At 41.8% G+C, this 20,234-nt stretch overlaps 2 protein-coding genes across 3 annotated transcripts in view; one reads left to right on the forward strand and one right to left on the reverse strand.

Annotated features, from left to right (window-relative positions):
* Nucleotides 1-20,234, forward strand: part of AMDHD1 (amidohydrolase domain containing 1) — a 53,665-nt gene that overhangs the window by 28,673 nt on the left and 4,758 nt on the right.
* On the reverse strand, nucleotides 506-19,658 carry LOC117878736 (leukotriene A-4 hydrolase-like). Of its 2 annotated transcripts, XR_004646067.1 has the most exons (8): nucleotides 19,158-19,658; nucleotides 17,926-17,996; nucleotides 17,695-17,806; nucleotides 15,662-15,806; nucleotides 15,470-15,573; nucleotides 14,882-14,952; nucleotides 12,607-12,702; nucleotides 506-625 (listed from the first exon to the last, which is right to left on the reverse strand). XR_004646067.1 is itself a non-coding variant. In XM_034773161.1 (7 exons), exons 1-7 carry the CDS (start codon nucleotides 19,374-19,376, stop codon nucleotides 12,660-12,662), a joined length of 765 nt encoding a protein of 254 aa, XP_034629052.1. In that variant the 5' UTR covers nucleotides 19,377-19,658; the 3' UTR covers nucleotides 12,407-12,659. The 2 variants fall into 2 exon arrangements, 1 of the variants encoding a protein (XP_034629052.1); XM_034773161.1 differs by lacking the exon at nucleotides 506-625 and having other exon boundaries at nucleotides 12,407-12,702.

Genomic DNA, 20,234 nt, shown 5'->3' on the forward strand with positions numbered 1-20,234 from the left:
TTAACACGATTTGCAGAATTACAGTGCTGTTTTAATAGTTTGCCATAGCTTTTTAAAGAAACTAAGCAGTCTGTCCTTGATCCACTTTCAAATCTTTGGCCACCCGCATTGCAGCCACTTGGTGCATGCGCGCTCTGTGCTGCATGAATGAGCTGACAGCTTGATCACAAGACTTCTCGAAGTTCTGGAGGTCCCTACAATATAAGTATGACTAAGAAACTAGTTTAAATATGGATTTTTACCTGGAAGTTTTATTCTTACATTGAAGATTATTGAAGATTATTCTTTATATTTGAGGGATAAGTTGAAGTTCCTATATTGTATCAAAAAAAATTTTTTTTTTACATAAAAGCCATAGAGATATTCGTTCAGAATGCTCTGGAAGCTCTATAGTAAGTCACTTTAGAAGGATGCGGATTAGATTTTTTTCCCTAAGAGATCTGCTCTAGTTCAAACAGGAACTAATTCAAGGAGTGTCCACAATAAAAAAGTGCATTTGTAATTCTGCAGGTGATTCTTACCTAAACAAGGGACAAGTAAACTTCAGCGGCCTTGTTCTGTAGCCATTTTTAGAGCCCAAGGAATGGCTTCTTCCCACTTGGCTTGGATGCAGAGGCATAACCATCTGAAAAATGTAGTTAAACATGAATGTCACCTCCAAGCTGGCTGCCCATTTTTGTTTGTAGCAGTTTTCAAATTCATGATCTCCCTCTACTAATATCCAATATAGTGTTCCCTAACTGCACCCTAAGAATGAAGGGGTCATGCTACCATACATGCAACATGACATTCAGATACTAAGTACTTGAAGTTCATAATGAAGTTGAACTGGGTTTCTGGGTTTCCCCACACTGGCTTGTGCAATTATTTCTCATATAATGATGTATTTATTTATATTATGGTAATACCCAGAGGCACTGATCGGGGCCCCATTATGCAGGATGCACAATGTATTTGGGGGTCATCACTACATATGAATAAGTGGCTATTTGAATAAGCTCATCTTTCTTTATAAACATAAAAATAAAGGAAAAGTAACAAAACTCAATATAATTATATGAGTTGGGAACTACAGTCTAAACTTAAACAATATAGGTTTTATCAATGGTAAGTAGCAAAAGATTACAGTACACTGAGATAACACATGAGAAACTTAACCATTAAAACACTTTGTGGCAAGCTTGTTACAATGACAAAATAGGCAATTTCACCAATTTTAAAAAATTGAATTATAATACCCTCTCAATAATAAATATGTGTCTGAGTTCCAACAACATTATTAGGGGGTACAGACATATTTAAAGGATGTATAAATACAAGATACAGAGGAATTAAGGGTGAGAGTTATAAACTAGAATTAATGGGATGAAAGGAGGTTTTTTCTCTGATACTTTTCCTAAATTTCAATTTTTATTTAGTTTACTTTAAAAGGAGAGTGTGACCCTTGTGGGGGAAGCCACATTTATAATTAAAGTGAATAAAGCATTAAGACTGTACTGCAGGGAACAGTCACATTGGAAGGGGAATAGACTAGATGACCTCGGTATTATCAAGGTGTTTCTGATTCTCAGATAGGCTTACATTTTCCCATTTCATCATTAATTAGTATGTAGGAATATTGTACGTGTAAAAATTACATTTACCAGAAATCATTACTATTTTGTGTGTGGCTTTTTACATTTTAGTAGAATGGAACTTCTCAGATTGTGTATAAGGTAGTATTTTCCCTTATCAAACACTTTTCATGAAGCAATTTCCATACTATTACTAACCTGAATGAATTGTTTACAGCATTGAAGTTATAAACTTCCTGCATTCGATTTACATGTGACACTGGAAGTGGTGCCTAAAAAGAGTTGCAAAGTTAGAAGGAAGAGGAAGAGGTATACTTCAATACCATGTTCTCTGAGAGGAGGCAAGACCTAGAAAGAAGACTTTCACTACAAGGGAGAGAATATTTAACAAAAAACTGATGGCTACTGATAAGTACTTGCACATTCACTCCCTTTGTTCCACTTCACCTAATTAAGGAAGGAGCAAGGGATAATATGGTAGTTACTAAGGCCTGGTCCACACTACAAACTTAGGTCAATGGAAGCCACCTTACGTAGACCTAATAACGTATGCGTGTATATAGGAGCAGGATTTTATAACTGTATTATGAAAATTAATGTATGATTTGATTTTATCCTGTCATCCACCCTTTTTGAATAGCAGAAAGGAATGACAGACCAGAACAATTCTTGTGACTGATTATGGTCGCTCTTTTGTTTTAGGATAAGTTATAATGGCTACTATGGTTTCCTATATGTATTACAAATTAGGCACTCTAATGAAATATACATTTCTTTGTTTTAAGGTTTAGAAAGTAAGAGACAGGATCTTGTATTGTGTCTAAGTTAAGGAGATTAGAGGAATGTTGAGGGCCTGAAGCCCCAATGTGAATTGTTTTAGTTATAAAATTTAGCAAGGCTTGATTTACAATGTATTCTGCTGAATATAAAATACTGCTTTCTGTATACTTTTGAAGGTTTCTGTAAAAGATTGTTTGTGTGAATGAGGAATGCATGCATCAGGAAAAGATAAGGTGCGAAAGCCATCACAAATGTCCAGATGATCAAGAAAAAGTGAGAGACTTGAAAAAACCAGGAGACAATCAAAAAACCTCCATTGTATCCGATGCTAAACATGTTAGCAGCATTGACGACCTCACAGGTAAGGCAGGCACCCCCAAAGGCGAGACAACAAATAGGAGATAACGATCAGAAGCCCGATAATAACCATCAAATTAACACCACTTAAGGACTAATGATTACAGGATGACATTGCAAAATGCATACACTCAAATGGGAATTTACAACTATAAAGCTGGGGTGTTTTGCCATGGAACTCTGGGTTCAATCCTGCAAAGTCTCGAAGCACCGGATCGCGACCGACAAGAGCCCAGCTCCTCACTTGTGCTCAATCTAACTGGCCATTACAACAGACTGATAACTATAAATATCAACTGGCAGGAGAGTGTGTGTGTGTGAATAAAAAGCATATGCTAACTGTTGTATTTTCAATAAATGCAGTGTTTTTGCCTTCTCCTCTATAAAGATCCCTTGTGCTTTGTATAGCACAACATTTTTGGTGGAGAATTGCGAAAGGGGGAAGAGTATATGCGCTGTAATTATTGACAATATTGCTAATTGATTGATCATTCAGGTGTGCACACCCCCGGGCAGTAAAAAGGGAACCAGGTATGGTTAATATTGTATTCACTGTTGGTATTTTATGAATTGAGAATTTGTTATGATTAAAGCTATACACACCCTCAGTCGTAGCAGGGCTGAGAGACAGGAGAGAGGGTTAGCATCCCTCTCTCCACCCCGCACTGCTGGGGGGAAATAACTGAAGGTAGGTATACCCCCGGTCGTAGAAGTGCCGGGCAATAGGGGGAGGATTAGAGTCTTCGCTCCGACCCGTCTGTTGGGAAAAAACTATAGGTGCATACACCCTTGGCCATAGCATGACTGAGCATAAGAGGAGAACTTAGGGTTTCTCGCTCTGCCCTTGGGAGGGGTTTTTATATTTGGTGTATGAACCCTTGGTGGTAGAAGGCCAAGCAATACAGAGGGAAGTTTAGCATCTCTCCAGCTGGCCCAGAGTGGGTTAAAATCATAAGCCCCGGCACTGGCATGGGCAAACATAAGATACAGATCTTGTTCTGTTAAACCAAACTCTGAAGGATATAGGAGTTTGGGTAGTGTAGTATTTTTTGTGAGTGATATTGTGATAATTTCACAATTTTGAAAGAAATGTTTAAGGAAAGGGACCAGGAAGGGTGGCGGCTAGTTAAGGAGCCCACCCCCCTTGCTAAATTGGTAGTGGAACAAAGCTTGTGCCCATGGAAAGGAACAGTTCATTGGAAAAAGCAGGATCGGGCCCAGACAAGCAGGCAAGCAAACAGATAGAGAAATTGAAAAACAGGTTGGAAGCCTTAAGGGCATAGTGGCAGGAGTAAAAAAAGCAGTAAGTGCAGGCATGAATCCCTGGGACAATACTTAAAATGGTGAAATCTGAATTGATCAAGGTGTCATTTTGGGAGATAAACAAGTGATTTAAGAAAAGACAGTGAAAAGTTAACTCTACAGAGTCTGGAAAGAATTAAGCAGTTAAATTTTGTGAAAATGTTAAAAAGGACCATGTTAAAGAGAAAAAGAATTCTTGGTTTCTTTGCAGCCATTCTGAAGGAAAAATGGGCCCTTTTCCAAAGGAATGTCTGTAAATAATCCAGGTAAAGAGACTATCTGATTGAAATCATTTGACTATGGACAATTTAGTCAAATTTGCTAAAAGAACACAAAGGGGGGTTCTACTGGAACTTAACTGCCCCAAATGTATGAAGGGAATGTAATCTATGTACAGCTATGTAAAAACAGAGCAGTGTAGAAGGGATGTTAAGGAAAAGAAAATGTGTATGTGTCTGTCTGTCTGTGGAAATATGTGAGGTTCTAAGGACCTAAACAAACCACCTCTGGTTTGTAAAACTCCTGTTTTGTAGGTTTAAGATAAATTGGTTTGTTTTTTAATAATGCCACTAAAAATCCATTTGACTCTTTAATTCAAAGTTGCAAAACTGACAGACCTTTTTGCCAGACACAGGTAATCAGTGTTGTTTGACTTTGGGATTTGGCATTTCACCCTTAAGGGGTAACTTGATTCTTTACAAAATTTAAAATGTTTTTAAATAAAGACCAAGTCGTGGCTGCAGCAAGGCAGTCAAAATCAGCAGAATAGGGAGAGATTCTGGAGGCTGGGAGGTCTGCTGCCACCACTGCGACTAGGAAACGTAGGATAGTGGTGGTTGGAGACTCTCTGCTGAGGGGGACGGAGGCACCCATCTGTCGCCCTGACATTTCATCTTGGGAGGTATGCTGCCTGCCGGGGGCCCGTATCCGAAATGTTCCGGAGGCATTGTCGAGGATTATCCAGCCCTCTGACTACTACCCCATGCTACTCATCCATGTGGGCACAAATGATACTGTGAGGTGTGACACTGAGTGGATCAAGAGTGACTACAGGGCTCTGGGAGTACGGGTGAAGGAGTTGGGAGCACAGGTGGTATTCTCTTCGATTTCTTCCTGTCAAAGGTAGGGGCCTGGGCAGAGACAGCTGCATCATGGAGGTGAATGCCTGGCTGCGAAGATGGTGTCGCCAGGAGAGCTTTGGCTTCCTCAACCACGGGATGCTATCTGAGGAAGGACTGCTAGGCAGAGATGGCGTTCACCTTTCGAGGAGAGGAAAGACCCTATTTGGACACAGACTGGCTAACCTACTGAGGAGGGCTTTAAACTAGGTTCGACAGGGAGAGGTGAACAAAGCCCACAGGTAAGTGGGGAACATGGAGACCTGGAAGCTGGGTCAGAAACAAGAGGGAGCGTGGGCTATAATGGCGGAGAGAAAGGAGGGTCAGGGCAAAACTGGGAGGCAAGATCAAATCAGGATCTTGGATGCCTATATACAAATGCAAGAAGTATGGGTAATAAGCAGGAAGAACTGGAAGTGCTAATAAATAAGTACAACTATGACATTGTTGGCATCACTGAAACTTGGTGGGATAATACACATGACTGGAATGTTGGTGTGGATGGCTACAGCTTGCTCAGGAAGGATAGACAGGGGGAAAAGGGAGGAGGTGTTGCCTTATATATTAAAAGTGTACACACTTGGACTGAGGTGGAGATGGACATAGGAGACGGAAGTGTTGAGAGTCTCTGGGTTAGGCTAAAAGGGGTAAAAAACAAGGGTGATGTCATGCTAGGAGTCTACTACAGGCCACCTAACCAGGTGGAAGAGGTGGATGAGACTTTTTTTAAACAACTAACAAAATCATCCAAAGCCCATGATTTGGTGATGATGGGGGACTTCAACTATCCAGATATATGTTGGGAAAATAACACAGCGGGACACAGACTATCCAATAAGTTCTTGGACTGCATTGCAGACAACTTTTTATTTCAGAAGGTTGAAAAAGCTACTGGGGGGAAGCAGGGGCAAGATTAGACAGGCAAAGGCACAAAATGAGCTCAAACTAGCTACAGGAATAAAAGGAAACAAGAAGACTTTTTATCAATACATTAGAAGCAAGAGGAAGACCAAGGACAGGGTAGGCCCACTGCTTAGTGAGGAGGGAGAAACAGTAACAGGAAACTTGGAAATTGCAGAGATGCTTAATGACTTCTTTGTTTCGGTCTTCACCGAGAAGTCTGAAGGAATGCCTAACATAGTGAATGCTAATGGAAAGGGGGTAGATAAAATAAAAAAAGAACAAGTTAAAAATCACTTAGAAAAGTTAGATGCCTGCAAGTCACCAGGGCCTGATGAAATGCATCCTAGAATACTCAAGGAGCTAATAGAGGAGGTATCTGAGCCTCTAGCTATTATCTTTGGAAAATCATGGGAGACGGGAGAGACTCCAGAAGACTGGAAAAGGGTAAATATAGTGCCCATCTATAAAAAGGGAAATAAAAACAACCCAGGAAACTACAGACCAGTTAGTTTAACTTCTGTGCCAGGGAAGATAATGGACCAAGTAATTAAGGAAATCATCTGCACACACTTGGAAGGTGGTAAGGTGATAGGGAATAGCCAGCATAGATTTGTAAAGAACAAATCGTGTCAAACCAATCTGATAGCTTTCTTTGATAGGATAACGAGTCTTGTGGATAAGGGAGAAGCGGTAGATGTGGCATACCTAGACTTTATGAAGGCATTTGATATGGTCTCGCATGATATTCTTATCAATAAACAAGGCAAATACAATTTAGATGGGGCTACTATAAGGTGGGTGCATAACTGGCTGGATAACCATACTCAGAGAGTAGTTAATAACGGTTCCCAATCCTGCTGGAAAGGTATAACAAGTGAGGTTTTGCAGGGGTCTGATTTGGGATAGGCTCTGTTCAATATGGGGGAGGGATAGCTCAGTGGTTTGAGCATTGGCCTGCTAAACCCAGGGTTGTGAGTTCAATCTTTGAGGGGGCCACTTAGGGATTTGGGGCAAAAATCAGTACTTGGTCCTGCTAGTGAAGGCAGGGGCCTGGACTTGATGACCTTTCAAGGTCCCTTCCAGTTCTAGGAGATGGGATATCTCCGTTAAAAAAATATATATATATATCTTCATCAACGACTTAGATATTGGCATAGAAAGTATGCTTATTAAGTTTGCAGATAATACCAAACTGGGAGGGATTACAACTGCTGTGGAGGACAGGGTCATAATTCAAAATGATCTGGACAAATTGGAGAAATGGTCTGAGTTAAACAGGATGAAGTTTAACAAAGACAAATGCAAAGTGCTCCACTTAGGAAGGAAAAATCAGTTTCACACATACAGAATGGGAAGAGACTGTCTAGGAAGGAGTACGGCAGAAAAGGATCTAGGGGTTATAGTGGACCACAAGCTAAATATGAGTCAACAGTGTGATGCTGTTGCAAAAAAAGCAAACATGATTCTGGGTTGCATTAACAAGTGTGTTGTGAGCAAGACACGAGAAGTCATTCTTCTGCTCTACTCTGCGCTGGTTAGGCCTCAGCTGGAGTACTGTGTCCAGTTCTGGGCACCGCATTTCAAGAAAGATGTGGAGAAATTGGAGAGGGTCCAGAGAAGAGCAACAAGAATGATTAAAGGTCTTGAGAACATGACCTATGAAGGAAGGCTGAAAGAATTGGGTTTGTTTAGTTTGGAAAAGAGAAGACTGAGATGGGACATGATAGCAGTTTTCAGGTATCTAAAAGGGTGTCATAAGGAGGAGGGAGAAAACTTGTTCACCTTAGCCTCTAAGGATAGAACAAGAAGCAATGGGCTTAAACTGCAGCAAGGGATGTTTAGGTTGGACATTAGGAAAAAGTTCCTAACTGTCAGGGTGGTTAAACACTGGAATAAATTGCCTAGGGAGGTTGTGGAATCTCCATCTCTGGAGATATTTAAGGATAGGTTAGATAAATGTCTATCAGGGATGGTCTACACAGTATTTGGTCCTGCCATGAGGGCAGGGGACTGGACTCGATGACCTCTCGAGGTCCCTTCCAGTCCTAGAATCTATGGATTATTTTTGTTTGTTTATTTGGTTGTTTTTTGTAACAAAATAGTAGATGAGAGCTGTAGTAAAAGAATAAGAAATTTAAAAAAACCAGTGCCCCTCTGAAGCAACAGCAGGGGTGAGGTGCACAAAACAAAAAGAAGCAATGTTAGAAACCTTAAGATGGCTCTGTGTAATCAGACTGTCACTTTGATAAGGGTACATGAAAACTCTGTAAGAACAAAAGAAACAGTTACACTTTATGTAAAAATTGATATGGCTAATGAAATTGATATGGCTAATGTTATAGAAGTTAAACTATAGAAGGAATGTGCATTTTTCCCAGGACATGTGCAGTGTATATTATAGAAGGGGTAAAAGAAATGCAAACAAAACATGCTACTTAATTAAAATCCTATTAGGGCTCCAAAGAAGCCACAATAGGTTGTGTTTTCTTTTTCAGATATCTGTGTGATTTGGAAGCAAGAGTTCAAAGTAATCAAAACTCTGGTAAAAGTGTCTGCTGATGGCTTTTGGATTCAAAGCCAAGTCTGCGTTGATGCAAGTTACCTAACTGATTAAGAAAGGTAATAAAAGTCATGGTATAACAAGATACCTGGTAATCGTCCATGGAGATCTCCAGGAAACTTTCCCAGAGGTACTCTGCAATCCTTTGCAGGTGGTTTCTGGGGAGGGCTGACTTATTGCTTTCACCATGGTAGGGCACTTTCCCTCACCACTCCAGTATGAATTCTGCTGGCATCATTGCAGTATACAGCATATAGCAGCATAAGGACCAGGTCTGTACCCAGTCGCTTGCAGCATCCGCTCCCTTGCCGCCTCTGTTACCGTCAGGAGACTGATATCACATACGGTCACCTAAGGCAGGGGTTCTCAACCTTTTTCTTTCTGTGGCCCCTACAACGTGCTATAAAAACTTCACGGCCCACTTGTGCCACAACAACTGTTTTTCTGCATATAAAAACTAGGGCCAGCACTAGAGGGTAGCAAGCAAGGCAATTGCCTGGGGCCCATGCCACAAGGCCCCCCACAAAGCTACGCTGCTCAAGCTTCGGCTTCAGCCCCAGATGGTGGGGCTCAGGGCCCCAGGCTTCAGCCCCATGTGGTGGGGCTTGGGGTTTCTGCCCTGAGCCCCAGCGAATCAAATGCTGTCCCTGCTTGGCAGACCCCCTGAAACCCGCTCACAGCCCCCTGGGGGCCCCAGACCCCTGGTTGAGAACCACTGACTTAGGGGAGACTGTGGAAGTTTTCATTACAAGCGCTCGCACCGCAAACAATAGTGCATGTGATTCCCCACCCCAGGTGATTTATAGGTCCCTCAACCACGATTTCCCTAACATGTCAGTTGTTTGGGTGGAAGGGATAAGCATTGACCTAAGAATCTTCACACCCAGTGCGACTGCTACCAGCAACATTGAGGGAAGGGGTTTCTGTGTTCTCTCATGGCTGCAACACCTTCCCTCCACTCCCCGAAGCCCCCTCAGACAAAGACTGCACTTTGGGAGGCTCAACGCTGGTCCCCAGTCTCCATGCACTACCCATGTTGTTAAGGGAAGGGGCCATTATCCACCTGCTCACCTATGCTCCTGACATGGGTTGCCCACAAGTTGCAGCACAAGGCTCGTTGCCCATGCCCCGGGCCATACTCACCATGGCTGGAACAGCAAAACGGTTCATTGAATAGCTAGGGATACTGATTATGTTCTGGCTTGCAGCTGAGTGGAAGAAGGAGAGTGATTTTTAAATAGCAACTTTGTACCAGACCCAGGATATGTGCTGACAATGGTTGCCTTGTGCTTTGCATGCCTTACAGTGGAAAGCTTGGCCTTTGGCTCATCCTCGACACTGGTGGAGAGGCTTTTCCAGATTAGACGATGGAAAAAAGAGAATGCATGATGACATGTTCAACAAGATAATGAACGCCTCTGGGACGCTGATACAGAACTCAGAGCTTGGAGGATTTCACTGTCCGAAAAACCGGACATGGAGAGCAGCCCAAGAGCATGAGCGTGCCACGAAGGATGAGATGAGAGACGAATCAGACATGTTGCGGTGTCTGGTTGAGCTTCAAGAGAAACAGTCTGAGGCTAGATTCCCTCTGTAGCCTCTGCAGAATGGCCTGCAAGCATCGCCCTGTTCTCAATCCCCCTCCCCGAAACGTTCCAGGAGGTTGGGGGTGGGGGAAGGGAGTGCAGTATTCCTTCCACTCAACACCAGGGAGAGTACAAAGAACAAAAGGTGGCCATCCAATGACCTTTGATGGACTATTGTGCTTTCACAGACTGGTTTTTCCCTCTCGCAATTTTATCACACCATTTGTCCAAGATTAATTCTTTTCCTGGTGTTTCAGTTTCTTTATGCTTGTGCAATAAAAGTCATTGTTTTGAGAATGAAATACTCTTTATTCTAAGCACTGAGGTTGGAGGGGAAGGGGAGGTACAAGGAAAGTGATGCAACAGAGGGGATGCTATGGGAAGGCACAATGTAGATAAGTGGCACACACTACTGTGGGCTCATTACTGAAACTGCGTTTTCAAAACCTTCCAGAAACGCAGTGTTCCTCAATATTGCCCTGGTATCTGGCTGCTCAAAATTAGCAGACAGCCTATCCACCTCCATGCCCCACCCCTGCAGAAACTTCTCTCCCTTTGTCTCACAGATATTATGGAGCACACAGCAGGCAGTGATAACAATGGGGATATTGCTTTCACTGAGGTCTAACCTAGTAAGCAAACTGTGCCAGCAATTCTTTAAACATCCAAAGGCACGTTCCACCGCCATTCTGCACTTGCTCAGCCTATTGTTGAACCAATCCTTACTGCTGTCCAGGTGGCCGATGTACGGCTTCATGAGCCATGGGAGCTAGGTATAGGCTGGGTCTCCCAGGATCACTATTGGCATTTCAACATCATCAGTAGTTATTTTGCAATCCGGAAAGAAAGTCCCTGTTTGCACCTTTCTGAACAGACCTGTATTCTTACAGATGCGCGTGTCATGCACCTTTCCTGACCATCCCACATTGAAGACTGTGAAATGCCCCCCGTGATCCACCAGCATTTGCAACACCATTGAAAAGTATCCCTTTCAGTTTATGTACTCTTTGGCAAGTTGGTCTGGTGCCAAGCTAGATGGCACACACATCACTCCACCACAGTTAGGGAATCCCATCGCAGAAAAACCATCCACTATGTCCTGAACATTGCCCAGAATCACTACTCTTCTTAGCAGAAGTTAATTAATGGCCCTATACACTTGGATCACAACAGCTCCCACGGTGGATTTACCAACTCCAAACTGATTCCCCCCAGACTGGTAGAAATCTGGCATTGCAAGCTTTCACACAGCGATCACCATTCACTTCTCCACTCTCAGAGTAGATCTCATTTTAGTGTTCCTGCGCTTCAGGGCTGGGGAAAACTCTGCACAAGATTCCTGGAAAGTGGCCTTCCACATTCAAAAGTTCTGCAGCCACTGCTCGTTATCCCATAACTGCATAATGATATGATCCCACCAGGCAGTGCTTTTTTCCCGGGACCAGAAATGGCGCTCTGTGTTCAGCTGCTGCACGACTACCAGCAACCACTCGGAATTGTTTCGTTCTATGGCTTGCAGCAGGGCTGCTTGAAGGACGTTACAATGTTCCACATGACGGCTCCTGTCTCAGCTCTGGAAATATTGCAGGATAAGGTGCGAGGTATTGTAATACTCACAACAAGAGCACCCAGCTGAGCGAGCTCCATGCTTCTCGGGCTATAGTGTACACATGGCTAAGCCAGCCTTTTGAAAAAAGGCATGAAAAAGTATGGGTTGTTTGCCATTGATATTAGGGAAGGGAGGAAGGAAACTGCATCACGGGAGGTCAAACTCATGTTCCCATTCCCCCCTGTGACAATATTTTGGTCCCATGAGGCATTGAAAGCCCTTCCCAAACCCCCCTGTGGCTAGTTGCACTGTGGGATAGCTACCCATGGTGCACTGCTCTCTGCATTGATGCAAGCACTGCCAGTGAGGACACACTTCACTGACATAATGAGCATGGTGTGGACACGCCCAACCGACTTAATTACTACAGTGGCTGGATGTCACCTTAAATTAAGTTGGCTTAACTTTGTAGTGTAGACATGCCCAAAGTCTGTGAAACTTTAGTACACCTCTAGTATCACTGAAGCACTCTAAACTAGGAGCCCCCTTTTGGTTACAATTTTATTCAAAGCTTAGTCACACAATACATAAAAGCTAAATTCAAACAAATCTAATCACTTATCAATTTTTGTTTATGCCTCCCTGATTGAAAATCTCCTGATGATGCTCATCCGGTGAAGAATCAAGACAGACTGGGTGTTGGAGGTCTCTTAGCCTCTTTCCCAAAGAACAGCAAATGTTTTTAAGTAGGATGAATAAGGATGTTCAAAAGTGTTGGGCAACATACATGCGGCCTCGTTTTACAAAATACATTTGTGCCTTTGGTTGCATTCTTAGGACGTCAAACTACTCCTAGCCTGCATTTGCCTGCATTTACCTCCAGTAGCAACAGTGTCAGGAACTCAATCAACTGATGGGATGACAAATCCTTTAGATCTGCTGAGCCGAATGAGCACAAATCACTTTCTTTGCCCTAAACAAGAAAGAAAAACAACAGTTTATAATTTGCTTTTTCTAGCAGAGACATCTGTCTGCTTTTGGTTTTGGACACTTGCATTTAATTTCAAGCAACTTTAGCTAAAAATACATAGGGTCCAAGATATGAGATTACAAAAAACAAACAACCCAGAAAGGGGAAAGCCGTGGGGCTTCTTGAGTGGTTTTTTGTTTTCACCATTTCATTTCCTATTAAAGATAATGTGATAAAGTTCAAGGTACGTTTAAGAGATTCTCATTAAAAAAAAAAAAATCAGAAGTTGAGTACAATTGCAATGTGTACTTTTTCATAAAAAGAATCTTTGGCAAGAGGAGAATTAGGTTGAAGCAAATGCGCAATAGGGCCAAAACACACAAAATTGGCAAAAATAAGAATGCGTACAGGGCCCATTACTAATTTTGTGCACTTTTTAGCAAAACTAAAAGCAAGTTACTATGAATGATCAATGATTTGTTGTAATTTTCTTTGCTTAGTTTTACCAAGGAGAACATACTGCCTGCTTTATAAAGTAGGGGCAGTGTTAGTATGATGGTATAATCAGTAATGGAGACTTACTTCCATATCAGTGCCTCTCAAAAAAATGTTTTGAAATTGCAATCCTAAGGCATAGGGCTAACTCAGTTTGCAAATTATCTGCATACACTAGATAGTTAGCTGTGTAAGTACTTAGTTTACACGTACAATGCAGTTTCTCGTTTCAAGAAGTTGCAGCACCTCTACAGACTCTTTTGGAAAGTTTCGCCTATGAAATAATGCAAAAATCCATGGCAACTTTTCCCTCACCAGACACATACTTTCTTTGGCCAGTGAGGAGGACACGTGCCTTCTCTCATTATACAGAACTAGCAACTAGTTTGTCATAGTTAAAAGATTTGTAAGACCTCTGCAGAGTTCTTTAACAACTCACTTTAATCCATCTTTGGCTCAAGGCAACACAAGCATTTGATAGTGTCATATCAAGATAAAGATGAAAAACAAAGGATTACATTTTAGAAATGTGAATAATTCCACGTGCATTTCCATGTAGCACAGACTGTGTAAAAATGGCAAGATGGCCTATAATTAGGCTTAGAAGGATCAGATTTTCATCAGTAAGTGTTGGTAAACATCGATTTCATCATACATACCACAAATCGATTGACAACAACTGAAATTTATAGATAGGCAAAGAAAGAAAAATGTTGCTTAAGAACTTATTAGAGTCAAAACCCAGAGAATTAGATTTTTGAATTAGGCTTGTTATAAATGGACTAGCAAATAAATAGTAAATCCAGGTATTTGTTGATTTAAGGATATTTACTTTGTGCATTTTGACATGTGCGGTTGACAATTTGTGTTTAACAGTTTATAAGCCTTTAACTTTTTGAATCTCAATGTCTGTTATTAAATAACTGCCTGATCCACTCACCCCATAATTTCCCACAACTGTGAAAAAATATAAACCGATAAAAATTGAAAAAGCTTAAAACTCAATTTCCAACAACTGTTAAAATGTAAAATAGATAATCTAAAAACAAACATCAATATTATCTGTTGACGTTATAAAAAATAAAAATTTAATTCTGCCAACCCTATCTATATCATAGGTGTGCACGTCCCATCGCAATTTGGAACACCTGCACAATGAGAGTCAGCACAGAAATGCATTTCCAGGCTCTCCTTTTTCACAGTAACTCCACTCTTCATGGTATTTGTGACTTGTATTGTGAATATAGCCCCGTACACTACTGATCGCAGGGGGATCAATATCTTGAAGTCAACCACAGAATGCAAACACATTCAGAAGCTGTACGCTCTCCAGCTGATTGGACAGGGTTTATTTATTTATTTATTTATTTATTATCTTGCAGAGATTTCCACTGGGGAAATCACGCTTTGAAATTTTTCCATTTTCTGTGACAATTTACCATAAAAACAAAAACAAAACAAAAAAACAGGTCAGGTTTCCCTCAACATTTCTCATTTTCGAAAAGTATCAGAATTCATAATTTTCCCCACCCAGACACACACAACTTCTACAAATCCTTATTTTCTGATTTTAAAAGGTGGAAGATTTCTGACCAGTTCTAGTAAATGTTTTTCAAAATAGTTACTTGATGTTTGGGAATAACGCAAGAATTTGGGGAACAAAGACAAGAGAATAGAGCATACTCACGTTGGTTTTACTGGTGGCATGCCAGGGGTGTGCATCCATGCATTCCAGTCAACTTTGTTGAGAACATCCACCTACAAACAACACAGATCCTTAATCAGTTTACCATCTAAGCATTAGAGGGGGGGAAAAGAGTTTGCAATTTGAAAGTTAGTTTAAATCTTTAGTTTTGGTTTGTAAGACCAGCTTGATCTAAAGTGCTGATTCCTATGTAGTTTACTTTTGAATAACTGGTTTCAGAGTAGCAGCCGTGTTAGTCTGTATCCGCAAAAAGAACAGGAGTACTTGTGGCACCTTAGAGACTAACAAATTTATTAGAGCATAACTGTATTTCGAACAAGTGCACCGTAACCCAAACCCATGTTTGTAAGATTTTATGCTACATCTTTACATATTTTCTATATAGGAATGAGGGAGAAGATGTATGGAAGCCAAACATCTTTAAGAGAGGGAGTAATATTTTATTTATCAACCTATTTTACTCTGACCATATGGAGTATCTTCAGCTTCCTGAGCTATGCCACAAGTAGAATACATTCTGCCAGTTTCACACAATTGTAGGATCTCAATTAGCCTGAAGCACCATCCAACCTTATCCTTGAAGTAGGAATACAAGAACTTCTTCCAATCTTCAGTCACAGCACTCTTATAGGCAAACTGCTGAATATAAGCCTTCAAGAAGCCAATGAAGACATCTAAGTTAAAAAAAATGTATCAATCAACAAAGCCAATGTTTGAAAGCAATATAAAAATCCTATTTAAAATAGAACTATTAATGCACACCTGGTCCTCCAAGAAGCTGTTCAAGGTGGAAAAGCAAAGCAAAGCCTTTCTCATATGGAACAGAAGAATGTGCAACATCAGGGTCTACTTCATTCAGCTTAGGGATCAGGTTAGTGAAAGGGCTTGTGTCTCCAAGCGTATTTATCTGTAACAATATTATATACAAACTCACCCAGAAAGGCTCCACAATTTGCACTGGTTTGCAGCCATCTTATACAGTTATCGTCCATCCAAGACCAAGATTACTAGGCTCTAGCTAGTAGCTACTAGCTCTGCACATGGCTCTAGCTCATCCCCCTTGCTGAAGTCCCCAAATTAGTACACACTACTAGTCCAACTTAGGGCTGGTCTATACTACAAAGGCTCAAAGCCCCCTAGTGAAGACTCAGCTTATATCAGTTAAAAAAAGAGTCCTTTTGCCAGTACAGCTAAACCACCTCCCCAAACATCATATGCTAAACTATCTGCATCCACATGAAAGATTTTGCCTGCATAGCTGTGTTGTTAGTTGGGAGTGAAATATTAACATTCTTAACTGACATAGCTATGCTGGCGTTTTGATCATGCTCCCATGTTTTGTTTGTTCCCATTAGTGCCATTGATCCCATTAAAGGATGAGTTGCCATGGCAACAGCCTCTTTCCCCATACTGAAATCATAGACACAGTTTTTTTGTTGCTTTTGTTTTTTTAAAGAATAAATAACCACCACCATAAGTTACCACTGGCAGGATGAACAACAAAACTATCCTAAAGGAGTGAGACATTTTTCTTGGCAGGCTTTGGGGGAAGGGGAAAAATAGACAATTTTTTAAAAGTTAAGCCAGAGGCAAAACCTTTGAAAAGGCAACTACCATGACTGCTTAAATGAATTAGCAGTGTGATGGGCACGATAGCAAATGCATTGCAGTAGGAGTTTCAGCCCTTTGTACCTGAGCTCTCAAGTGGACACGGTTTTGTGGGAAATTCCACATTTCAGCTAAATCATGCTCCTTGTTCCACTACACTACCAACCTAAGGAATTATTATTCAAATAGGAGACCATTTCCCCCACAAAATACCTTTTAACACAGGGAAAGATGCACTGAGATTGGGGGGAGGGTCAGGAGTCCATGAGTTCTAGCCTCAGCTCTACCGACTGCTTCTATTTCTGTGCAAGTCACAGCCCTTATTACTGAGCAAGGCCTCACACCCAACCCCAGAGTAAAGTGAAGAATTTCCCCCTCCCAATATTTTACAAATAAAGTTAACACAGGTTGCAACAATCAACAAAGCTGGAAATAGAACCCAAGTCTCTAATATGGAAGAGACAGACTACTCTGCTCAGCCACACTCGTTTCAGATAGATTGTCTGAAAGGTGCTTAGCTACCTCATTGCTAACCACTAGACTGAAATCTCCTCCTAGAGACAGAAACTGAGTATCAGGATTCCTGACCTTCAACACTCAGTTTGGTACAGTGTGGAACACCTAGGCTTTGTTGTGTATTTCAATTCTCTCTCAGACATTTCAATTGCTTATATCACACTCTGGAACGTCTGAAGCTTGAGAAGGGTGGCCTTGGCTATGGCTATCACAAAAAGGCAACTTTTAGCTGCTCACTGGTTCGCTAATTGCTTTGAAGGGTTTTTAAAGCATACACTCTTGCAGTATGTCCTGTACAATAAAGGTCTGCTGTTATTCACTAGGGAATGCAATATTCAGAAGTAGTTTGAGACGAAATTCAGCCTTTCAGAAGATCCTGCGATCCAAGATCCCTGAGACTTAGGGTCTTCAACTGTCTTAGGCATTTATGAAAATATTACTATTATCTGTAATTCAGCTGCATCATGTTTATATTGAGCAACATACCTTCATAGGTCCATAAACAAACCCAACAAAACAGAAATTCTCAGATACCAATGGAAAGGTTTTAAGAAGCATTACTATTATAGTTTTCTATTCCGTATTTCAGGGAAACGTGTTAAGAAAACTTGAATTTGACGAGTTACGTTAAAACATAAACATACAATAAACTTCTACCAAAACTAGTTTACCGTATTTTGCAATTCTCTCCAGCCTCCCAAAGCTTGGAAGTGCCTGAACGGTTCACCAAACAGCCGTCCACCAATTCTACGTTCCAAGTAAACAGTGTGTCCTTCCTTTAGCCTAGAGAATTATCAAGAATAATTCTTGATAACTCATGTGAGAAGGCAAAATATTTCCTCAGAACTTTTGTAGTGTAGAGAAGAGCCAATTTTTCTTAACGCACACACTATTACACCTACCAAGAATGCTCCCATGTTTTGTTTGTTACCAAGTTTCCTGTCCAGCTATGACAGATTTCATGAGCAATAACCTAAAAAATATAAAGCCACACCAGTAGTAGTTATCAAATCCCAACTGGAAGGAAAGGGAGGAGGAGCAGCAGCTGGAATCACAATGGGCTAACAATTATATTTTCAAAGCAGATTTCCATTAATTGTAGGGGTCAGTAAACCTCTGGATATTAGATTCACTCAGATGTGGCAATATCCCACACCACACAGCCTGTGAAAATGTGATTTTCAAATTGTGGTCTATGGACAACAGAGCCTTCGTTGGTGGGCAGCACTGATCTGGCTGGTCACATAGTGCCAGCTCTTCTTGTTTCTAACTGCTAAGTCACATTAAAAGACAACTACAAACACATTAAATACTTTCCTAACATTACTTTTCCAGATAAGTAACTGCTGTAGTGCAGGGATGTTATGGCATTACAAACGGGAGGAGATATGATCCATATGATCATGAATAGCATGGGAAAGCATAGGAGACACTAAAAACGTGATCCACATTGAAAATTTGGCATTACAATCCTTCATTTTAGGGACTATCTTCCTCTACCAGAAAAAAATAATAATTAGATTAAATGAATCCAGACTCCTCTCTCCAGACAAATATTAAAATATAACTAGGACAAGCACTGAAGTATAATTTCCACTTTTAAAAAATTATGAACAATTTATTGCAACCAGTTTTAGTTGCTAGATACGAAAGGAACAGGTGACCAATAAATACCATGGACATAGGACCCTGAAAAATCCCACCGTTTTCTCCAGGATCCATTTAGTTACTTTTTTAACATGGCTTTACCAGTGGCTAGGCTATTCCCAACTCAAATAGTCTTTGTGGGATTTATTTAGAAAAAACGGTTACCTACCTTTTCGTAACTGTTGTTCTTCGAGATGTGTTGTTCACATCCATTCCACATTAGGTGTGTGTGCGTGGCGTGCACGAGCATCAGAAAGTTTTCCCTTAGCAGTACCCGTCGGGCCGGCGGGGCCCCCGCCTGAGTGGCGCCACTGCGCCATGCATATATACCCCCGCTGGCCTGACCCCCTCCAGTTCCTTCTTGCCGGCAACTCTGACAGAGGGGTAGGAGGACGGGTGGTGGAATGGACGAAAAGGTAGGTAATCATTTTTTCTTCTTCAAGTGCTTGTTCACGTCCATTCCACATTAGGTGAATCACAAGCTTACCTTCGGAGGAGGGTAGGAGTCATGGAGCAATTGATCGGAGGACCGCCTCTCGGGCCTGTTGGTTGACCGCGTAGTGGGTCGTAAAGGTATGCACCGACAACCAGGTGGCTGCTCTGCAGATCTCCTGGACCGGGACCTGTGCCTGGAAAGCCCCTGAAGCTGCTTGCGCCCTGGTCTAGTAGGCCGTGACTGCTGGGGCCGGAACACCTGCGAGGTCATAACACGCCTGAATGCAGTCTGTAATCCAGGAGGAGATTCGCTGCGCCAACACCAGGAGGCCTCTCATCCTTTCCGCCACGGCCATGAACAGCTGTGTGGATTTACAAAAGGGCTTGGTGCGCTCCAAGTAGAACGCCAACGCTTGGCGGACATCCAGGGAGTGCAGACTGCAGTGACTCGGGTCCGCATATGGTTTGGGAAAAAACATCGGCAGACAAATGCCCTGGCCTAGATGGAATTGTGAGATCATCTTTGGAAGGAACTTGGGTGTGGGCGGAGCTGCACCTTGTCTTTATGAAATACACCTCTATCCTGATATAACGCTGTCCTCGGGAGCCAAAAAATCTTAGCGCGTTATAGGTGAAACCGCGTTATACTGAACTTGCTTTGATCTGCCGGAGTGTGCAGCCCCACCCTCCGGAGCACTGCTTTACCGCGTTCTATCCGAATTCGTGTTATATCGGGTCGCGTTATATCGGGGTAGAGGTGTACTGTATATGGTGGCTCCGAGGCGAGTGCCCTCAGCTCAGATACCCTTCTGGCCGAGGTAATGGCCACCAGGAATGCCACCTTCCAGGAAAGGTGGAGGAGGGAGTAGGTAGCAAGGGGCTCGAAGGGGGCCCCATGACCTTAGAAAGGACTACGTTGAGATTTGTGAAAGTGAAATGAATTATATTAAAGAAATAGAATGAATTAAAGAATGCTGTATGTACCTTTAAGTAGAAATGAGAAATGCTGCAAGCCAGGGGGGCAGGAAAGCAGACATTAACTGCTTAACTTGCCACTTAAGGGCAATTGGTGAAGCATTAGTCTTAGATCGATAAGAGTTAACAAGGAAGCAGGTTATGCATATTGTGC

This window comes from Trachemys scripta, chromosome 1 (genome assembly GCF_013100865.1).
Source record: "Trachemys scripta elegans isolate TJP31775 chromosome 1, CAS_Tse_1.0, whole genome shotgun sequence".
NCBI lineage: Eukaryota > Metazoa > Chordata > Testudines > Emydidae > Trachemys > Trachemys scripta.